At 39.9% G+C, this 21555-nt stretch overlaps 2 protein-coding genes across 7 annotated transcripts in view; both read left to right on the forward strand.

Moving 5' to 3' along the window:
• The window catches only part of LOC122776381 (receptor-type tyrosine-protein phosphatase zeta-like), a 940026-nt gene that overhangs the window by 896498 nt on the left and 21973 nt on the right, over positions 1-21555 (forward strand). The gene's annotated exons all lie outside the window — the stretch shown is intronic.
• Positions 1-21555, forward strand: part of pot1 (protection of telomeres 1 homolog) — a 46638-nt gene that overhangs the window by 18839 nt on the left and 6244 nt on the right. For all 3 annotated transcript variants that reach the window (XM_044036914.1, XM_044036913.1, XM_044036915.1), the window contains exons 8-16: positions 156-286; positions 392-685; positions 3598-3753; positions 16152-16336; positions 17096-17175; positions 18017-18043; positions 19431-19587; positions 19987-20195; positions 20265-20400. In XM_044036914.1, coding sequence (XP_043892849.1) covers positions 156-286; positions 392-685; positions 3598-3753; positions 16152-16336; positions 17096-17175; positions 18017-18043; positions 19431-19587; positions 19987-20195; positions 20265-20400 — 1375 coding nt within the window. The remainder of the gene's footprint in view (positions 1-155; positions 287-391; positions 686-3597; positions 3754-16151; positions 16337-17095; positions 17176-18016; positions 18044-19430; positions 19588-19986; positions 20196-20264; positions 20401-21555) is intronic.

Here is a 21555-nt window from a genome sequence, read left to right on the forward strand (position 1 = left end):
ACATGGACCATAACTAACTGATGTGATTCATTAAATTCCCAAATATTTGTGTTTACCTCATTATTCATTAAAATGTGGTAATTTATGGAGAGCAGCTTTTTCAGAGCTCATGTTTCCTTCTGACAATTTGTCTCTTTTTTTGTTTGTTTCCTCAGACTTCTGCTCCAGCCTGAAGATCACTGATCAGTCAAACCAGAAGATTGGCTGCACAATCTTCTGTGACAAGATCGATGACCATCCACAAGTCTTTCAAGTTGGAGACATCATCCGCATGCACAGAGTCAAGGTGCAGAAAAAAAATATTAAACCACATCCCATCATTTGTGTTTGTCAATGCCAAGTTTTGAACTGAAGCTGAAGTTTTCACCTATTATGGGCCTTTTTTACACAGGCTCAGCTCTTCAACAATACCATAACACTGCTCAACACCCATGGGTTCTCCGTGGTGACATTTGATGGAGCAGTGGCCAGCGCTGTGGAGCCACGAACCTCCAGCCGCTCCTTCCACTTTGACCAGGAGGACAGACGAATTGTGGGGGAGCTGCGGTCCTGGGCAGCCAGCCAGAATCTCATCCCCTCGGTTCCTGCAATCCCACTGGCTGGTGTTCAGCCCAATTCGTACTTCGACCTCACCTGCCAACTGATCGCCAAAGCCTCTATTGATACCACTTGCACCCTACTGAGGGTAAGAAACCTGAGCAAAAGCTATTCTAAAGGGTTACTTTTCTGATGTTCTGTCAGGGCACTCTAGCGAAGTTCAAACAAAGTGTAACTAGTTACCTACCAAACGTAGTAAAAAGAGGATTTTTTTTTTACATCACTTTCAAAACCTTCCAGTCATCATTGGCAGATAGACTGGTGAGCTTGGACAAAGGTAAATCATGTGAGTTTATGTGGAACTTGAACCACATTTGAATGAAGCATAATTATATACAGGTTTTAAAGTCTCTGATGGCACACAAATGCAACTGCTTTATCAGACAGAGGCATATCGTGTGATGTCGCAGTCTGCTCAGGAAATGAGTTTCCTGCTATTCTGTGTGTTTACATAGGTCTTGTTTTTTTCTTGGTGTCTTTTGAGGCAGTATCTTGTATATAGGACCTTTTTTTAAAATAAGATCTCACCCAGCCTCGTTGAGACTAGTCTTTCTAAGTGATGTGTCGCTGAATGGAAGGCTGCTTATGCGGTGTTTTTATGCAGTGGTAACAAATGAAAATTCGGTAGGGTGAGAATTCATTGTACGGCCAACCTACTGGGAGACAGTCCTACTGCACACTCACTGTTGTCTGTTGTCTGATGATGGTCAAGAGGGGCGTTATACCCCGGACAAGATGATGATGTGGATGATAGTGATGATGATTATTGTTATAAATGTCATTCACAAACACACCTGTTAAATAACTGTTCCTGGCCCTTCTCGCCTTTCCATTCTTCTTCTTTTCACCTTCCTACCCGCTCCCCCCTCCTCCTTTCTCTCCTCTGTCACACCACAACCGATCAAGGCAGATGGCCGTACACTGAGTCTGGTTCTCAGGAAACAATTATTATAGAGAAACCCAACAGGAAGAAATCTCTGTGTTCCTGTTGGGTTTCTCTATAATGATTGTAAGGTCTTGACCTTACTATGTCAATTGTCTTGAGATAATAAGTTATAAATCAGTGCTAAACAAATAAAATCAAATTGAGTTAATGTTAAACCACATATTCTGATCCCCTTTGAGTTGGTACAGTGTGACTGAATCATTTTTCACACACCGAGTGAAATGCTTACTCAGAAAAGGCTGACTGAAAAAAATGTTTTTTCCATCAAAGCAATTTCCTTTTACCTTATAAATTGAACTTAATCTATGCTCCACCTAAATATAATTATAAAAATATAACAACAACAAATCTCAAAAAAGAGAAACACACTGCAACAGTAGCAGAGTGAAGAGGGGAACACACAGTAGGATACAGCTCCAGGCATCTCTTATACACAAGTAGGTCATGTGATGACAACTGAGCACTTTTTATCCACTGATTAAGACCATAACAGTTGTAAGCTGTATAAAAAAAAAGCTAATAAAATAAGTGGCCCTGTTCCCAATTTAGAGTAAACCCTGAGCCCACCCATGACTTCCACATAACTTGACAGCGGAGCATTATAATATAAGTGCTTCTGTTCAGATTATTAACATCAGTGATAGCTTTTATGCTTAACATTCCTAACATGCACACTGACTAGAAATGGAGATCCAGGCTGTTTACTGTCAGATTGTGTCCATTTGTTATTCTTTTAAATAGATACACACCTGTTTTGTTTCTTGTTGTGGATGTTAATATGTCTTGTTGTCTTATTGTCTCGCTGTGTTGTGACTTGTTCCCACCTATTCCTCTGATTATAGTTCCTTTAAACACAACCTTCAACCTACCTCGATTTGTATTGTAAAGTTTATATTGGGGGTTTTTTCTTCCTCCCTTTGGAATAATGGAGCTGTTTCCCTTCAGTCTTCATCGGTCATGTAGTAAATCTGCTTCACAGTGTGTTGGCCTCAGTGGGATTTGGACTCAGGTATTTTGTCTTATTTTATCTCTTACTCTCCACCTCAGTGTTGAGAACAGAAATGAGGCTGTAAGTGATGGCTGGTTTCCTGAAAGCAAGGCTGATAGAGGAGATAAATTTGAACAGGATTTGGCTGTGAATCTTGGTCTATTGCCAGACTGCTCTCACTGACTGCTGAAGCTGTGCTGAGCTGTAACAACCTGCTGCTACACAACAACACATCAACTACTGGGAGAAGATGTTCAAAGTGAAACAAGCTTTTAGATCAAGAAAGAAGGCCTCTCTGTAGACAAGACATCCACAGCATATCTGTCAGTCCTTGAAGAGGGATTCTTTTTCTGTGGTTTTTCCTGAGGTTTTCGCAGTGTTTTCTCCTGTTTTGTCTGAGCAAGAGAGCGAAAGTTGTTTTCGGATCTAAGAACAGAGGCTGTTGCATCATGTACTGTTTTTGTCCATCGAGGCAAACTGTGGTTTGTGAATCTGGGCGATACAAATGACTTTGATTTGATTTTGCCTCACATCTAGCACCTAAAGTCACTATTCATTTAGAGTATGTTAAGTGTTCTCTAATTTTACGCTTTACAATACATCAGCCAAATTTGACCTGAAGGGACACATTTCTCAAAGTCTGACTTTGAGAAATTTGATTTAGTACCATTTCATTCAGACTTACAGTACATGTTGTGTGAATTTTAATCTTTAGTAGGGCTAAAACAATCGTTTATTCTTCCTAGTATCAAGTAAATGGCGTGCCGTGTTGTAAAGTCATTGTTTGTGACTTTGATGTTTAAAAACCTTCATTTAGTTTTACATAATTGACACAAACGTACTAAATAAGGCAGCAGGAGACCATTAGATTTGGCCTTTGTTGTGAGAGCGTAAACTTGATTATGTGACTGAACTTCAACCACATTTCAAAAATCCCTGAAATATCACTCGAAATAAATGTGACTGTGAAGCCCGAGGCAGGATGGACATGTACTGTTAAAGTCTATAGTGTGGTCACACAGCAGATTCTCACTAATCCTCTTTTTCCTGGTTTCATGTTTTTCAGGTTTGGGATGGAACCAAGTGTCCTCGCGCTCTGCTGAAGGTGATAGTTGAGCCAAATGTCACAGAGGGACCTTCCTCCTTCTCCAAGGAGAAGGAAAACCTCATCGCCAATGTCCTCGTCTACGACAACCATGTGGAGTTTGCCAGGGAGTTAAAGGTCAGCGTTCACTGACAGAAAAAAACACCTAATTCCTAGGAAAAATTGTGTGTGGGTCTTTGTGTGTGTACATGTGTGTGTCCTCCACATCATAACGCCCCTATGACATAAAACCACTCTACCATTTTTATTTTTAAATAACAGCTTCTAGAAAAGTCAACATGCTTTTTTCAGTTTGAGAGCATTTTATTTTGAGCCCAACAAAAAGATAAAGATTTTTGGATCCAAGTAATGACATGGGGAAATACTAAAAACCTTGGTTGTTCTATGATGCATTTACATTTTTTGTAAACCCAATAGCGTTATTAATTTGTGTAGTAAGGAGGAAATTCAATACCACCAGCACCTGTAATGACTTATTTTGCATCAGAAATCACACTGAAGCCACAGATTTCAGACACATACAGTCTCTGAAGTAGTGGTACAGAGGAAAAACATATCCCAGCAAAAAAAGAAGAATCTCTGAGGTCATCAGGGGGTTAGAAATCATAATCAATATGCAAATTAAATCAGTGTCAGGCCAGGTAGCAATTATCTGCAATATCTCAATGTGTATTGAATTCGGGGTAATATTCATATTCCTTATTCTGCAAACATTGCTTTGAGGCTGGAGATAAAAGTACTCGGCAGCTATTGGCAGTGCGACTAATGTAGACAGCAATGAAACACTGTCTGATTTATGTGTACCTCAATGAGTAGAACATTATCTTTTATGTGACGTGATGGTAATTAATAGGTTTGCTGCATCTGTCGGCCTCAGACTGGGTGGCTAATCAGAGTCCTGTGTTGTAAGAGGAGGAACTTCATCCAGTGTCTCTTGACCCGGGCTGTCCTCACTCTGCAGGGCAGCGTTGGTTTCCTCCCCTCTGTTGTTTTTTTAAACTTTTACTTCACTCTCTGTTCTAAACAAAGCCACCTCAGGCTCATCTCGTATCACACATAATCACAGTGAAGTAAAAGAAAGGTGTCTCTCTCTCTCTCTCTCTCCCTGTCTTGTTCTCTCGCTATCACTCTCTCACTCTAGCTTGGGGAGGTGAAACTGCAGCTTTGATCCTCTGCTTCTCAGATGTTCTTATCTGTGATGCAGACAGGGACTCAAGAGCATTCAGCTGTGAGGCAGTGTGTTGTTTTTTCAAGTTTGGACCTTTTATTGGTATAACAGTGACCTTGTCAGGACCAGCCGTTGTCAGGGGGACTAAAGGGGAAGTGATGAGTGAATTTGAAATGAATAATTTACATATTTACGTACAGTTATGCCTCATGAGCTGATGGAACCTCGACCCTGATTGCTGCAATAGTCAGTTCACTAGTATTTGTGTGATAGTTCGTCATAGCAAGATGGCACTTGAGTATATGTTGTATATAGAAACATTGTGCGTAGATATACAGTGTATTTACAGTGTGTGTGAGACGCTGCATGTAAGTTGCTCAGCTGTTGGACTGAATGATCAGACACCAGTCAAAGTCTTTCTCTACAGTTTTTTCTTGTGTAAGAAAGAGCATCGAGAGAGCACGGTCTTCTCTAATCAGGTCTCTGAGAGATAATTACGCTCTGCAGGTTGCAAAGTCACATTGAATTACAAGACGAAACACACACACACGTGCTGCTGTTCCAAGGTATTGGCTAATTTCCTAGTTTGCTCTATTTTCCACCAAGGAGGTTATGTTATCAGAGATGTATGGTTTTTTTTTTGCTTTTTCTCTCATTCATGTAAAAACTACTGAACAAAATTTCTCTAAACTTGGAGGGAGGCTGGTGCATAACCCCAAGTAAGAAGCCATTAACCTGAATCCAAACAGAGGCATTTTCCTTTAACATTTCATGAATTTTCAAATAATTCATATGTAGATTAGTATGAAAACAATCAGGGATATTTAGAGTGCTAATGGTAAAATCTCCTGTGGGTCCAGATTATATGGATTATGATTCCTCAGGATCACACTTTGTTCTGTATTTTTACATCAAAATGTGCTCGTTAGATAATGTGCGTTAGATAAAGATATCTCAAGTAAATAATAGATGTGGTTTTAAGTATGATTTTGGCATAAACGTCGGACCAAAACACAAGTCTCCAGTTGGAAAATAAATGTCTACAAATGACAAGATTTTTTTTTAATTGTTTTAGATTCAGTTTTCTCCCAAGGGGACATTCAATTTTAGTGAGAGAGAGAGAGAGAGCTGACAGGAAACTGGGAGTTCATTTGTCCTTTTTAGTGTTTTCCTACAAGGATGTCCACCTTGTAATAATCACATAAAAGTCTGATTTAACAGAAGGAAGGACGAAATTACATCTATGGAGACAAGATTCCCCGACCTCCTGTTGCAGAGCTGATCTCACTTTGCCTCAGCCACTGCATGACTTTGCACACAGGATGTGTTCTTGTTTGAAGATAAATGTGCATTGACCAAGTAGTGTTGAGTGGAGGGCCACCATACCCCTGCCAGAAGAAGATATTTCTGGCACGTTTTCTATTTGTTCTTATAGATAAATTGTTGATTATAATGGTGATAAGGTGACTGAAAGTTTAAAACACCCTCAAATCTTGAAAACCTTAGAACCTCGGCAGCACAAGTGCTCAGTCGATGCTCTTGGGGCGTTTCCGTTTGTCAGAAAGCATTTTAAATGCAGAAATATAAGATGCTCTCACCTACAACTTTGTAGTCTTAAAGGGGGAAACAGACGGGTGTTTCCGTTTGAATCACGGCGTGCAGCTGTAGTTTGTGTATAAGATAAACAGGTAGATGCTGAGAGACTGTGTGGGCACAGTTATTTGCAGTGTTTTGGTTAAGGGATAATGCAGCCTTTGTGCGATAAATTTAGTCATCATAAAACAAAGGGAAAGCAGAGCTTATGGGACCAGTATAAAATATATGATTAGCATCACTTTTTTTGTCCCTGTTACTGTTCAAATTGCCAGTTATTAAGACCATAAAATGATCATTTCAAATAAGCAACTGAAAGCACTGAAATATTCAGTTCATTAGTATGTACATTTCAGTGAATCAAATCAGTTTCAGCATTTTTAACCAAAAATATGATATAAATGTGTTATTGTACAATTAACCAACCGAAACACACATCAGTGTTCTTGACTGAATACAGACTGTGCTGTTGATTGGTGTCACATTCATAGCTCTGCATAGGAGGAAATATGAGAATTATGTAGATGAATACCTCACAACTTAAAACGTATAGATCGAGTTTGGATAAACATCATAAAACAAGACTGGTGTGGTGAATGAGGGCTCTATTTGAATGATCTAAACTCATTGTCTAGTGCATTTAATATGTGTGTGTGCTGTCTGTGTTTTGTTTGTTTACAGCCCAGCTCTTAAATCCACATAGCCAGAAAGACAAATATTGGAAGGATTTCAGTTTATTTTATAAAGCTATGTATATAATTCATCAGTGAAGTTTGCTCTTTCAGTATGTGCTTCATTTACCAAACATTTCTTGTCTGAATGCAGTTAGTTTCTCCTCATTAAGTGTCTGTATGAAGCAATCGTCTGTCACTTGTTGTTACAGACTCAGTTAAACATCGAGTCTGTGAGGCCAAGCTGTGTCTATTTTGCCATTCCCCACATCTGCCCTTAACCCTGGGGGCATAACAGAGTTCGACGTAATCAGACCGAGTCGCTTTATTACACAAACCACCTGAAACCAAATACACTTCAGTGATGCATTATTTTACTTGAAACAACCGTCAAAGTAATGAGATTGCAGTTAAATGTTGAATGAGATCATCTGGCGGTCACTGGTTTAAATACAGCTCATTGTAATGTAATAAACAGAGGGAAAATATCTTCACCTTGATTTGAAGCCTCCGAGCTAGAGAATGATAACACTCTTGCTCTATGGAATAAGAGAAATCCCCAATATTACATTCAAAATATATTAAATGAAATGAATTAAGCTTTCCCAAACGCCCTGTTTTGGGCTTAGGCGCTCTGATAGTAATATGTTTTGCTTGCTATTGATATTTATGTAACATTTATTCAAACTTTTTTAGTTTTTAGTGTTTTTCTGTTTTGCAACTACAGTATATCCTAATAATGATGAAGCTGCTGAGTAGTTCACTCTCCAGTGACCGTGGTGGACAAGCACTCGCTGTGCTAAATTTAGCAAAACACAGACAACCCCATGAAAAACAAAAGTCTATAAATACGTGGCAGTGCAGTATATCTTATTGCAGTCGTTTCTGCTGCTCCTAACAGGACCACACTGACCTTGGTGCAGCCTCTCAGCTCATAGTTTTTTACAGAAGGGAACACTCGCTATGGTTAAATGTGTAGCGATTTCCTCAATACACAGTTTTTCACTTTTTAGAGCTTTTGTTACACTTTAAAGAAACGGTAATGAAATCGTTGTTAAATCTTTTCACATCTTTTATGTCTACCGTACTTTCATGAAGCATCAATAAGACTATTGATGAATGTCGAGGAGCAGTAGCTGTCAGAGTTGGTATCAATAAAATACTAACAGTACCCATCCCTAAGTGATGAATCTGTGTGATTGGCCCCTTCTATCTTGGAATGATGCATCATGGATGAAGTGTCACTTCAAATGGGCTTTTTCTGACATCTGTCAATTCTCCTCATTCACACAGTGTGACATACACTGTGTGAGATTCCACTAAAGAAGTCTTTGAACGGGAATACTTCCCCCAATTACCAGGCCCCTCTGGTGATGCATCAGTGATATTGTGCAAAATCGAATGAGGTGTTTCTGTGAGAAGAAGACCATTAGGAGAGAAAGGAGCCCATTATGATGAAAAGAGAGGCTGAGAACTAGAGAATAAAGAGGAGAGAGAAGGGGAGGGAGGGCGGGTCTATGTGTTGCCTCCTTCAACATTGATTCTTTCAGTGAACACTTAAGACCCTTATTTGAATGGTACTTGCTCAAGAAAGGAAAGATTCTCATGCGAACTTAATCAAAGCACCAAAGTGTCACATGCAGCTGTCAGTCTCTCGCTCCTGCACCAACATCATCTGCAGAAACAGTAGGAGAATATACTGTTGTTCTCTATGAACATGAGCAGTGTGTCTTTCTTTATAGTTTTTACACGACGCATTGTATCACAGGTTTCAATTTCACAGAAATACACTCACCAGCCTCAACATTAAAACAACATCAACTACCGTACTTTGTTTAGTATGGCTCATCCATTGTTTTCCATGAGAAGCCATTAACCAGATCATAAAAAAACAGCTACCTGTTTAATGTTTATCAGCAACTTAACCATGCAACTTTACAAATACCAACAGCTGTAAAGCAAAGAGCAATGTTGGCTGCATCTCGTAAAAACCTATTAAAGCAGGTTTACCTTCTTCAAAGTTGAAGCAGATTCTTGTCCGCCCTTTCCCTCGAGGATCCATGCGGACTATGTAGACGGCCTCACTGCACAACCACTAAAATGTTTTCCTCTGGAGGTGAGCACAGATATTTGTGGTGTTCAACAGCTTGAAAAGTCTGAATTATAAATCTGAATTTGAAACCATTAAATGAAGAAGGAAACATATTTAGCATGTTTATATGACTGCAAGGGCACACTCTGTGTTTTACTAACACAAGAAAATTGCCCATGGCTCCTTTTTAATTGAATAATCAGTATCAATCCAAGTACAAGTTTGTTACAGCTCTGAAAGTTGAAGAGCTGTCATTGAACTAACTTTTCTTTGTTTACTTTTGTCATGAACATTGGTCTCCTCTTATCCATCTTTAGAAACGTTAGGTACTTTTTTTCCCAGCAATTTCTGCATCTTGAGCTTAAATTTGACTCTATTGCCCATGTTTAGGTTTGTGTTTGTATTGTTGAGTAGCAGTAGATCAATTGTATTTATTTTGCTACATATTCTGTGAAGTCAAATGGCAGAACTCTTCCACATTTTAAGTCCGCTACGATCCGTGTGACCTAAATGTCACTCTGGCACTCTGTGACACTTTTCTACAATATCCATGTCAGGTTCTGACTTGTTCATGCCTTTATTTGGAATGATATTCAATATGAATTACAACTTTATATGATATTATATATAGTTAGACTGGCAAATGAGTCCAATTGAGAAAGAAAATTGTGACCTGCAATGAGAATCCTCATTCAATGATTTGTATAAAAGTAAAGTTTTAAAGTTCAAAAAGTTCCTCTTTTAATGGTCCACTTTAATGTTTACCATAAATGACCAGTGTCATTTGTCAGTATCTGACACCAGATAAAACATGACTTGATATAATGCTGAATTAGGCAAAACACTTGAGTCCCATTTTGCCGCTGGCAGCAAGTGTTCTTGTTAAGTCTAGAAAAGCACTAAATGAAATCCTCCTCCTTGGATAATGATTGAATTATGTGAGGACTTGGTCTCCATGTCCAGAGGGCAAGCTCTAATTTAGTTGCTATAATCCAGTACAGATTCCTTTCTTTAATGGCCACATCCTGAAATATAATTAAACAAAAATTGAGCCATAATTATTACGATCCTCATGATCTCCTCAGTCTCCGTCCAGCTCTGAATGCTTCTCCTCATTATCTCATTTATTAGCACTTGCAGTCATGTAAGTGCACATTTTCATGTCATTGATTTCTTTTTTTCCCTTTTTTAAAAGGGGGCGCCTCGCTCTAATGCAGCATGCGCTTTACTCCCACACTATTTCCTGTTTAGTGAACATAGCTTTGAAGAAAATAAAACCTCATATCGGCCTGCGGGCTCGCGTTTTCCCCCAGAAAACCACAGACCTCAGCTGAAACGCCGATTCTCCTGGCGTTTGAGGAGGCAACAGAGCATCACTCAAACAACGAGAGAGTTCAGATCCACATTCACACTTATGCTTCATTACACAGCGCTCGTCTGGCTCGTTCTTACGTACAGATCATTTATTTTGATGATACGGCTTTGGACAGATTTATCTCTGTGTGCAAGACAAAGGGGTGTAATGTCACATCTGTGAGGCAGAGTTTAAAAGAAAGCCTTTATTTTCCTGCATATTTCTGAGTCTTTGTTCTCCCGGCTCATTATTAACCTTTTAAAGAGGGAAATGAATGTTACGTTCACGTAGAACGCGATGGTCGATGTCTATTTGACAGGTTGAATAATTAACCCTGCTGCTGAAAGGCCTGGATTTCTCCAGCGGCCACCTGACTCCACAGCAGCCTGGAGGACCATGTCAAACCTTCTTCTATTATTCATGAAGAGATATACAAGGAAAAACAAAAAAACAACTCAACACACAGAACCACTGAAAACTATTCCATTAACAGCAAACAAACTAGTGGTTAAGTCATGTTGAGTGGTTTTTTGTCGCGTATGTCAATATTAATAGAGCAGGATAGCTGATCCTAATTTCCTAATGATCCTATTTGGACATCCTCACTTGACACAGCAATACATCTCAGTTTTTGTTTTTCTTTGGGAATAACTCCCTTGAGGAGAAGTGGCAACTTGACACCATCATGTCCATAAACTTAATCTCCCAAAGAGTTTCATTTAATTTAATTAAACTTTGATCTCCCAAAGTGACCGTCAGAACATCAAACTCAAACACACAAAGACAACTGTGCATTTAATTTTATATAAGGCCCCACAATTGTACATTTAACAGTTAGATGTGCACTCGCTAAGTTTATAAATCGCTCACTCTGCCAAACCAAAGTGTTTTCACGGGAGCTGCCGGTTTACTGCTGCTTCTTTTGCTTTGTTTGTGTCACCTCGGTAAACAAAGGATTGTTCAAATCAGTCACGTTTTCATTTAATGGAAGCGCTTCACACTTCAAATTTACATGAACTGTCACTTAAAACGTGCTTTGCTTTACACAGCAGTTTATGGCAGGGGCACACCACCTCATATAAGCTGTAGGGAAAACAAACGGTGAATTCTTATCACAGTGCAAAGGCCACATGACTAACATTTTGCTTAAATGATCATGTAGTCAGTGCATTTGTATTAAGGTGAGGTGCACTAATACATCCTGGATAAATGAAGACACTTTTTTAATCGGCTTCAATAAATTTAGGTAATTCTTTGCTCACAGTTCTTTGAATTTACCAGACAAAAAGTGCACTGTTGTATAGAAGTGAGATATCGGTCTAACTGAAGAAAACAAAACGTCCATGAAAAGTTAAAAGTGCAGGATTTCTCTGTTTATTCACAACATAGAGAATTGGACGAGGATGGAGCATCGTTTAACCTAGCTTTCTCCGCCATTATGCCGCTGTAAACTCCCTCTTCTTCGGCCCAGTAACTTCCGCCTGAGTTTCCCTCATTCATTTGAGCGCCACCTTGAGCAGATATGAAGTTGTGGAGCCCGGTGAGTGAAACTAGCAGGGACTGTTTACTTTGGAGAGCCTTCATTAGTTAATTAAAGCCCATCCCTAATGTTGTATCAGAAATCAAGTTATCTACTGGTTATTCAGTTACTAAACTTAGCTGTTGTGCTCATTGTTTACCTAATGTCAAGGTTTTCATTTTATATAATGTGTATTTCAGCCACGTCACGTTTGCTCGCACCAGTACAAAAGAGCTCTGTTGTGGAGTCGGCTGTATCTCTGCCTTTTAAAGTCCACTTGCTGCTGCTCCATAAAGATGTCACTGTGAAATGAATGTTTCTTCTCCTCCGTGAGGGCACAAGCTTCGTCGCCGCTTTATCGAGCCTTGGCTCGACAAGGAGCCCTGGAAGCAACCAGAGTAATCTTTGGAAATTTAAGGAATCTCTTTTTACTGAGCAGACGAGCAGCACTAATACCATGAGATGGCAATGTCTTGGCTATAGGGCGGTGGCTGGACTGTAGAGTGTTTAGTTGTCATACAGGTCAGGTACTTACAGAAGCGGCCACAGGCTACTCCACTCTGCTCCCCTAGTCTCTTTAAAAATTGTTTTATTTTTCCCTCTTTATTTTGTTGCAGAAGCTTCAGGGAGCCATGTCTTGCTGCAACTCTTTGAGCCTGTCCCTACGGTCCCTGAATGCCCCCTGCCTATGCTGATTGTCATAATGTGACATTATAGCCAGAGTTGTTTCAGCTGAATGATCTGATAGGTCAGCTGAAACATCATGGATTCTCCTGCTGTTGGTTGCTAATGAAAGCTACAGTACATGAAGTGATATTCTGAGCTTTTTTCCTCCTCGCAAAGGAAAAGCTGTGCTAATCCGTGTCTCACATTTCTGTTACCCTACCCAAAAATTTTAAAAGTTTTTTTCTTTATTTGACTTAATCTAATAACCAGTGAAGAGAGGCCAGTCTCGGTGTGCAGACCTGCTCGTGCATTTGAACCAGTTGCAGCTGAGATAGGGCTGACTGACTGACTGACTGAATAACACAATTTTCGGCCACCTGCTGATACATCAAAGGGCACACTGACATCTGAGACTCTAAGGGTGAGCTTTGAGAAAATTGCCACCAGCAGCGAAAAGTATATATAATGCATAGTCCATGAGCTAAAGTGACAAAATACAAGACAGTTTAGCCCTCGTAGCCCTTAATCTTAAACAGACCTGTTCTAGTTCAGGTACAAAATCAGAATGACTGGCATAAATCACGTTACTCTGACCAAATTAAAATAAATAAATAAATAAATGTCGCTGCCATCACCAGAGGGAAACATGCTACGGTGTCAGACATGTTTCACATGGGACTGGGTAATATTTTAGTGTCTACAATTTTTAGTTAAGAGCAAAAATCTGTTTGATTGTCTGACATTTATTAGATGATTTTCAATGTTGATACATTTTTCCCGCCACATTGTCCAGTCCTACTGATGTTTTGTTTGTCGTTTTAGTTTTTCCTCCTGATTTTTCTTGGTAACCAGAAACACTCAGGAGCCTCTGATTGGCTGATTAAGCTTAACACTAAACCTCAATTCCGTTGTACTTTTCAATGACAATTAAAGATATTCTATATTCTATTTGACTGACTGAGACATGAACAGGGATTCAGAAGTCTAGAAACCAACTTCTGGTCCCACTCTTTCTACCATTGGTGCAGGGATTTTCTCTCACTAAGCCACAACAGTTTGGTTTTAGTCTGTCTCCAGCAGAGGATGTACTTCTAGTAAATTTTTTATAGACTGCACATCTTTTTTTTTTACAAGGTGTAAGCATGAATAACATAGGAAAAAAAAAAAATCAGTCCTCCTGGTTGTTGTTATGCAAATAACACAAATAGCAAGTGGAAATAAGGTCTGTTATAAGGACTGCACCTCATTTACAAAAATCTATTCAGGGAGCAACTATAATTTTGGACCTATGGGGTCTTGGTCCTGTGGTTAGATGAGTCATGTTCTGGTCTAAACCTTGTGCTATGTCTCACAGCTGAATGTCTGCTCACTGTAATCACACCTGGCCAGAACCAACGCCGCTGCCCTCTGGTGTTTTCCTCCACTCTTCCAGCATTAGTCACTCTCTCAGTTTTCTGTCCACCTGGGTATCCAAACACAAACAGTGGTAAATCCAGCTAAACTCTCATGTAGCTCAGAGGAAACAGCCAGACACGCGAGAGCTTACAGTTGATTTCTCCCGTCTTATTCCACTAAACATTCAGCTCTAGAGAGACCAAATAAATCGAGGCACAGTCTGCCATTCTGCAAACAAACACATTGTTCTCATAGTGTGTGCTCCCTGCCTCAGTGAGAATTACAGATTACAGATTTTTCCACATGTACATAGTGCTGCTAAAGATGAAGGGGACTAAATGGAAACACAGTGTTTCTTCTCTCCTTGTAATAATGCAATAATTTAACGTAATGGAAGGCAAGTAATATTGATGGGCTGTCACTTTTTCCAAAGCTCAAGTTTGAACACGTTTTGACATGTTATTCCTTTAATATCACACTTACAAGTCACATGAGGTTGATGACTGCCCATCTGTGACGCTCTTCTGTTGCTTCACTCGTGCTGAATCATTTAAACTGATATAGTTTTTTAAGATTTGAGATTCATTTTACACATCCAGCACTGACACTAACACTGAGCACTCAACTTTAATGTTGGGTTGAAGTTGTAAAGCGTCAATCTAGACAATATTTAATTCTTCTTCTTTTTCCACACTTCAAAACCCACATAAATAGCAGAACCTCTCCTCTCAGTCATTTTATGGTAACAATGAGTTATGTGGGAATTATTCTAGATAAATGGATAATTCCAGATCATAAAAAGCTTTCACTGGAGTGCTGGCGGCTCTCTATTCCTACCGGTTCATCTCTTTATGTGGACTTCAAGAGCAGCAGAGGCCTCAGGAGATTAGCTACTAATCCACCTCGACATGAACTCAAGTTCCACTCGGAGAAATGGATTTTAAAAAGGCCACATCTTTTGTCGAGAATTCACTTCCTGTGACATTCTTCTCCTTCCAAGACATAATGCAGTTAAACATCCTTTTATACATGTTTATCTGGGTCTCATATTAACTCAACCCTAACGTATAAAACTGTTTAGTCGAGTCACTGAAGCCTTTACACAGAGTATATCTGTCTGACACTTGATCGATGAAGCGTTTTCTAAGGAGGAGAGTGAGAACAGATTCCTGTTGACTGCAGGCTCGTCGTGACCAAGCTTACAGAGGGGGGGAAAAACAGAAATGACAAACCCTCTGAACAAGTTCTTTGAGCAGCTTCTGAATCGGCCACACTGACGGTGAGTTTGGCACAACAGCGCCATCTGCTGATTCACAAATCCTTATGATGGTGACTGAGTGAGCAAGAAAATATCAGGACTTGTTCAGTGTGATGGAGCTTTTGGATATTTCGTGTCAGTTAAGTGGACCTGGGAGCAAAATGGTCTTCATGTTGCTTCTTTTTCTTTCATAAAAAATGTCTTTTTTATGTTTTTTCTATATTCAATTTTTCTGTTTAAAATGAATTCAGATTTTTATACAGTACATCAAGATTTCTCTCTCTGCCTGTCAGATACTCGCTGAATCACATACACAATTTAGAATGTCGCACTAAATCAGAATGTTTTTTCCCCTCCTATTTCCTAACATTTCAACTCTTCCCTCAGTGGAAAAACTCTGAGCCAAATGCAAAATGTATCTGTTTTGTCTGAGTGTGGAGGCAGCTGTGGCTGATGGAGCAGAGCAGGTGCTCCATTAATCGCAGGGTTAGAGGTCCAACCTGCGATTAATGTGGGCCACGTCAGGATCTGTGAGCTTTGACGCTGAGCCACATGTTGTTGCTGAAGGCTGCTGGCACCTTGCATGGCAGCTGTGTAGACTGGATGAGAGAGCTTTGTCCTTCCGGGTTGCTGAAAAGCTGTTTCTTTGTGCACTCCATTATATTGTAAATACACTGCATGAGCTTTAACCTGTTTTTGCCATTAAGTTATGTTTTGTTTTTATCATGTAATTTGTACTCCACGATAGGTTTTTATCTCTGTCGATACTTCTATTCTTTTCTCTCTCTTGTCACGTCAGCCTGGAGACTTTCTGAGAATCTACAACTTGCGAGCGATTCCGGGTTCCAGTAAAGTACCTGGCCTCACCAGCAGCCAGTCAGTAGAGGTGGATCACCTGGCCTTTCACCTTCACGGTGGGACGACATATGGCAGGGGGATCCGGGTTCTTCCAGAAAACAGCCCGGACGTGCAGGAGCTGAAGAGGTACAGGAAGAGACGGGGAACTTATACCAAGGCTAGAAATAAAGTTCACTTACTGATCTTCTACCGCTTTATCCTCCACATGAGGGCTGCAGGGGGGCACTGTGCCATTCCCAGCCAACATAGGGCGAAAGGCAGGCTCACACACTGGACAGGTCGTCAGTCCCTCACATGGCCACATAGAGACAAACAACCATTCACTCTCACACTACGGTCAATTTAAAGTGACCAATTTGCCTTATTAGAAATAAAGTTGCAGTAGGAAACTACTGAGCTTTGGAACTATGCTATGGTACAGCCTTTTTGTTGGGTGTACATGCCCATATACAGTACATGCCATGCTTTATTGTCCGTGTGAGTCTAAATGGGTCCCTAATTTGCAAAATAGACATCATGCTGTACCGAAGACGACATGAAACTGTTAACTGACGTTATAAATCGAGTGAGAAGTAGCCTAATTTTCCTCATAGACTTTTTACAACCTGGGGATGGCTATTTATGGGAATAAAGTGAATGCAGCTATTCTTGAACATCATATGTAGATTTATATGTGCAAGTTTAAAAATGTTGAGCAGTATGTTTCAGGGGTGATGTTTTGAGTAAAAATACATAATTCATGATTAAATCCCGGTTTAAGACCAACTTAGCTTGACACAAGCTTTGGTCTTTTGTAGGTGACATTTAAATAGACGGTTAACTGTGTTTATGTGCAGAATGTGCGGTGCTGCTATGACATGAGCTCCTTTTCTTCACGTACTATAGATCCCTTGAGATGTTCGCAGAGGACGCACTGAGCGACTCAGAGCTGTTGGAGGTCTGGAGCACACCACCAGAGTATCTGGGTATGAAACAATTTTGTCAGAAGAGAAATGACAGCACACTGCCATGGTAACAAACTGCTTTGTGTTACCACTTACCACTGTGTAAGTGCAAGTGTCGGCTTTTCAGTACCATAGTAAATATAAATCTAAATATTTTTGATTTGAAGAGCAGAGTGGTGCCGTCTGCAAGTGTTTGATGAAAAGAAAAACATCTTTGCCAGCAGCAGATATAAAGAAAATTCTTACTTCTCAATCACAATAGTCTCTCCACTGATGGATGCATGGGTGGTTAGATGGGTGGAATAAAGGATGGCTGTTCTGAATCTGCAGGGAACTGTCTCCATTAGCTGAGTCTTCTAAAAGCCCACGCTTCACTGGGGATGCAACGCAGTCCAAAGTTTGACCATGACCTGAGGGACAAACGGCTGCAGCTTTAAAAACTCACCCACGCTAGAAGAAAAGCTCTGTGTTCAGTCCTGCAGGCCTAATGTGCCTTGTTTAACTCGGAGTGGACGCAACATTTAGGGCACAGTTTCCTTAAGGTGATCTTTTTAAAACTACTTCAAATGTAAGATGCCAGAGTCAGCAAGAGTATCTTTGTACAAAACATACTATACTGTATGTCCCAATGGCAAAACAATAGTAGAAAGCGCTGCTTCAGAATACAGAAACTTAATTTACTGTGACTGCAGTGTGGGTGAAGATGCAGTAAATTATAACTTTTGTTGGATTACATACCCTGTTTTTTTCCCCCTCTGTTTGTAACATTACTCAGTTTAATTAATGGCCCACGCTACTATTGCCATTGATTTGTAAGTCTCTGTCTGGTTCAGTCCTTGATAGTCTCTGTTTGTGTTTTCAGATGAGGACACAGCGGATACCGGCACAGGTATGAAACACGGCACCGCAGCTGCTCCCCAAGTATCACTTAATGTCTTTTTCTCTTGCCTCAGATTTATATTTGAAGTCACCACCTACTCTGCAGACTCGTCAATAGTCTGTGTACTTTAATGCACTGGTTGTAAACTGCACTTATATTTTATCTGTGTGCTTCCTGCTACTAAGTTTTGTTTCTCTGTGACTTTTGGATTTCCAGGAATGCAGGAACGTTTGGTTAAAACTGATGAAATGTGGATCAGTGTCAGGGAATTTTAAATATGCCTTATTCCAGGAACACTAATCAGCTTAAGTATAATCTTAAACATCAGCTACTACTGAGAAAAAAAACAACCAAATACAAAAAAACGAAAATGGTGGCACAACAGACAAAATTACAATTATAACTCATTAAGTTTTCTCTGCAGAACAATTGAACTCTGCTTTGGGATGGATGCTCTCTGTCATGAGCCCCTCCCATCAAATTTAAAATGAACAGACACAAATGCTTCATACTCAACAAACGACCCGGGGCATCTCTCCATCACTGAGAAGCTCCACTGATAAGATAATGACGCGTGTTTTGTTGTGGAATAATTACTTTTTTTCCCACATGCTGCTGCTGCTTGGTGGAACAGAACATTGGTCAGTCTCCTATCACAGGCCTGATTTCCCCAGGGCTGTAAATAGAATCTGGAGGAGGTGCAGAAATCTAGTTCTGTCTCAATTTTTTTTTGATTGTCATTTGATTGACACTTGGTTTGCCAATTTAAAATGTATTTAATGTACAACACTAAAGTAGATGAACCCCATTTAACTGAAAATGTGACTGTTATTTATTTGGCAAATAACAAACTGAGTTCACCTTTTTATACTCAAATTTGAGACGGCTCACTGGGCTTCTTTTCTAAGAAGTGAGAAATTAATCAAGCCTAACATTCAACTGCTGAAACTAATTATTCTTTTCAGGAAAGTAAATAACTATAATTTGCCATCTTAATCAAGTAATGTGCTATTTTTTTCTGTGGGGTTTTGTGAATCCGTAAACTTGAAAATACATGAATATCAATAATAATTATATTTTAGCATTAAAAATATCATTTTAGTGAAAGTGCTTGTACATACTGGTGTATCCATCATTACAGAAGCATAAAAAAATATTTGGATAATTACAATAATTAAGGGCATGGTTAATTTAGGGCAGCTGTGGCTTTGGTTGGTGGTCTAATTCATTTGTTAAGCAGTATATGTATATGTATGTATATATATGTGTATGTGTATATATATATATGTATATACAGTATATATATGTGTATATACTGTACATATTTTAAGTTTATGAGCAGTGAACTGAATTGTCTGTGTGTCTTTTTTGTTTATGTTGTTGTCGTTGTGGTCAGAGAGGAGCTGCGATCACGACATTCGCCCTGTGAAGCTGTCCGAGGTAAAGCGATGCAACCCAGGTCAGATTCACCACGTCAGAGTCCAGCTGAGATCCTACAAGCCTCGAAGACTCCACCAGGTTCTGAAACTCTACTGTAGCAAGTGTTCATCCCTGTAAGCTCACATGAAGACACACACACACCAAGTCAGCTAATGTCACAGTGTTACTCTTAATTTGCTCATGCAGCCATTATAATAAGTAGTTTTAAACTGGTTTAAACACATTTACATGTGCTGTAAACCCATGGCAGTCGGTGTTTATATTCAGAGCAACCAAACCCTGAAGTTAAACACAATTCTGCAGATTTTTTGTGAATGCAAATACAGTTTCACAATGACTATAAACATGGAGACAAATGATTCATTCTGTGCTTGTCTACTCTCAGACTTGTGACCTCTTAGATTCATCTGTAGATATTTGTCCGTGGAGGAAGCATAATAAATGTCTCTCTGGGTCATGAAGTCAAATATCTGATTTCTCTCTGGTTGTAAAATCTCACCTCACACTGGCAGGCTGGACGTCCCCGATGATGAACTGGTTGCAGGTCTGTTTTCTGAGGCATGCAGGGACTCGGGCTCCTGTGCTCCTCCACCGTGGTTGTTCTCTGGGCGTGTGAATGTCCCCAGAGATTCTTCAGGGTCCCCAAACCGAGCTTTGAGCATTCACCTGTCCACCCAGCTCATGAGTGAGGGGAAAACCAAAGAGCTTGTCTTCCTCATGGGTAAAATATAAACATGTATGAGGGCTGCTATCCACGTCAGACAGGTGGTGACTTTGTTGTGTTTTGCAGGTTCAACGCTGGAGGAAACGCGTCGCCTGGCGGCTGGTTACCAGAACATCGTCCCTGTGAGATCGTCAGACAGCCACCTGGCTCTGCTTGACCTGTCTGCACCGTTCCTCTTCAGGGGCAGGAAGCGATACTACGGGTCAGAGACCAACTTCATGAAAACAATGTTTGATTGTTTTTTCACGCGTAAACAAATGATGAGCAAGAAGCTATGTCAGTCGCCCAACTGGTTTTCTGCTCAGTCTTACTGATTATGACTGATAGTGGGTTGTAATCTCTTGAATGACCATCGGGGTTTGCAGTGCATTCATTAATTGGTTACAATCGGCTTGTGAAGAGGATTTTTAAGCAATACAGTAAACAAAAGCTCCACAGAATAATCTCCCAAGAGTTGAAAATGTGTCTATTGGCACCTGGGCACTCTCTGATTGATGTTGGTGGATCTGTAGTCGAAAAGCACAACATAAGATCCACCCCCAGCTCATCTAAATATGGTAACTTCTCAAAAAACAACAACATAACACTAAGTGCTTCACGACAGCAGCTCACAGAACACGTGGTACTGACGTCTGTGAGATAAGTTTATATTTGGATTGAGCAGATGGGCTAATGTATGTTGTCTCAGTAGATCAGCCACTGAGGCAGGATGTTCAAACCTGAAATGTGGAGTCCACAGTTGTAGTGAGAGAAGCAAATAAGCTTCCAACAGAGACGGTTATCAGCCGAGGACAGGCTTTTTATACATCTACACCACCGTCAGGTCTTCTCACGCTGATGAAAACACATCAAAACATTTTTGCATGCCATTAAAGTGAGAGAGAAAAAAAGCTTACTGTAAATGTTTGTTCCGGATTTGTCTGGTGTATATGATGCTGTGTCTCAGATGCTGGTAGACGGGTTTTAAATAGGACCTGCTTTTAGAAAGGATTCATAATTCAAAATAATATCTGGTAATAGTATAAATATTTAATTGGCGTGTACATTCATGCCCCAGTATATAAACCGAGAAAAAGTGTAAGACAAGAGTTTATCTAGGCTCATTTAACAGGTGAATTTAAACTGTGCCCAAATCCACTTTTACTAACAGTAGTTCATGTTTCAGAGGAGTCGTACTTTGTCTCACATTTCCTATGAAAGTCATGTCAACTTAGGTCATTGTAGATTTGTCAGATAGTGACAAAGAATTCTTCTCTGCAGAGGAAATAGTTAAGGTTGGCAGTCAAACATATTCTCTCTGTGTAGGTTTGCTACAGTAACTATTATGGTGATTATTCTTCTGTGTATTCTTTTGATT

Source organism: Solea senegalensis, linkage group LG10 (genome assembly GCF_019176455.1).
Source record: "Solea senegalensis isolate Sse05_10M linkage group LG10, IFAPA_SoseM_1, whole genome shotgun sequence".
NCBI lineage: Eukaryota > Metazoa > Chordata > Actinopteri > Pleuronectiformes > Soleidae > Solea > Solea senegalensis.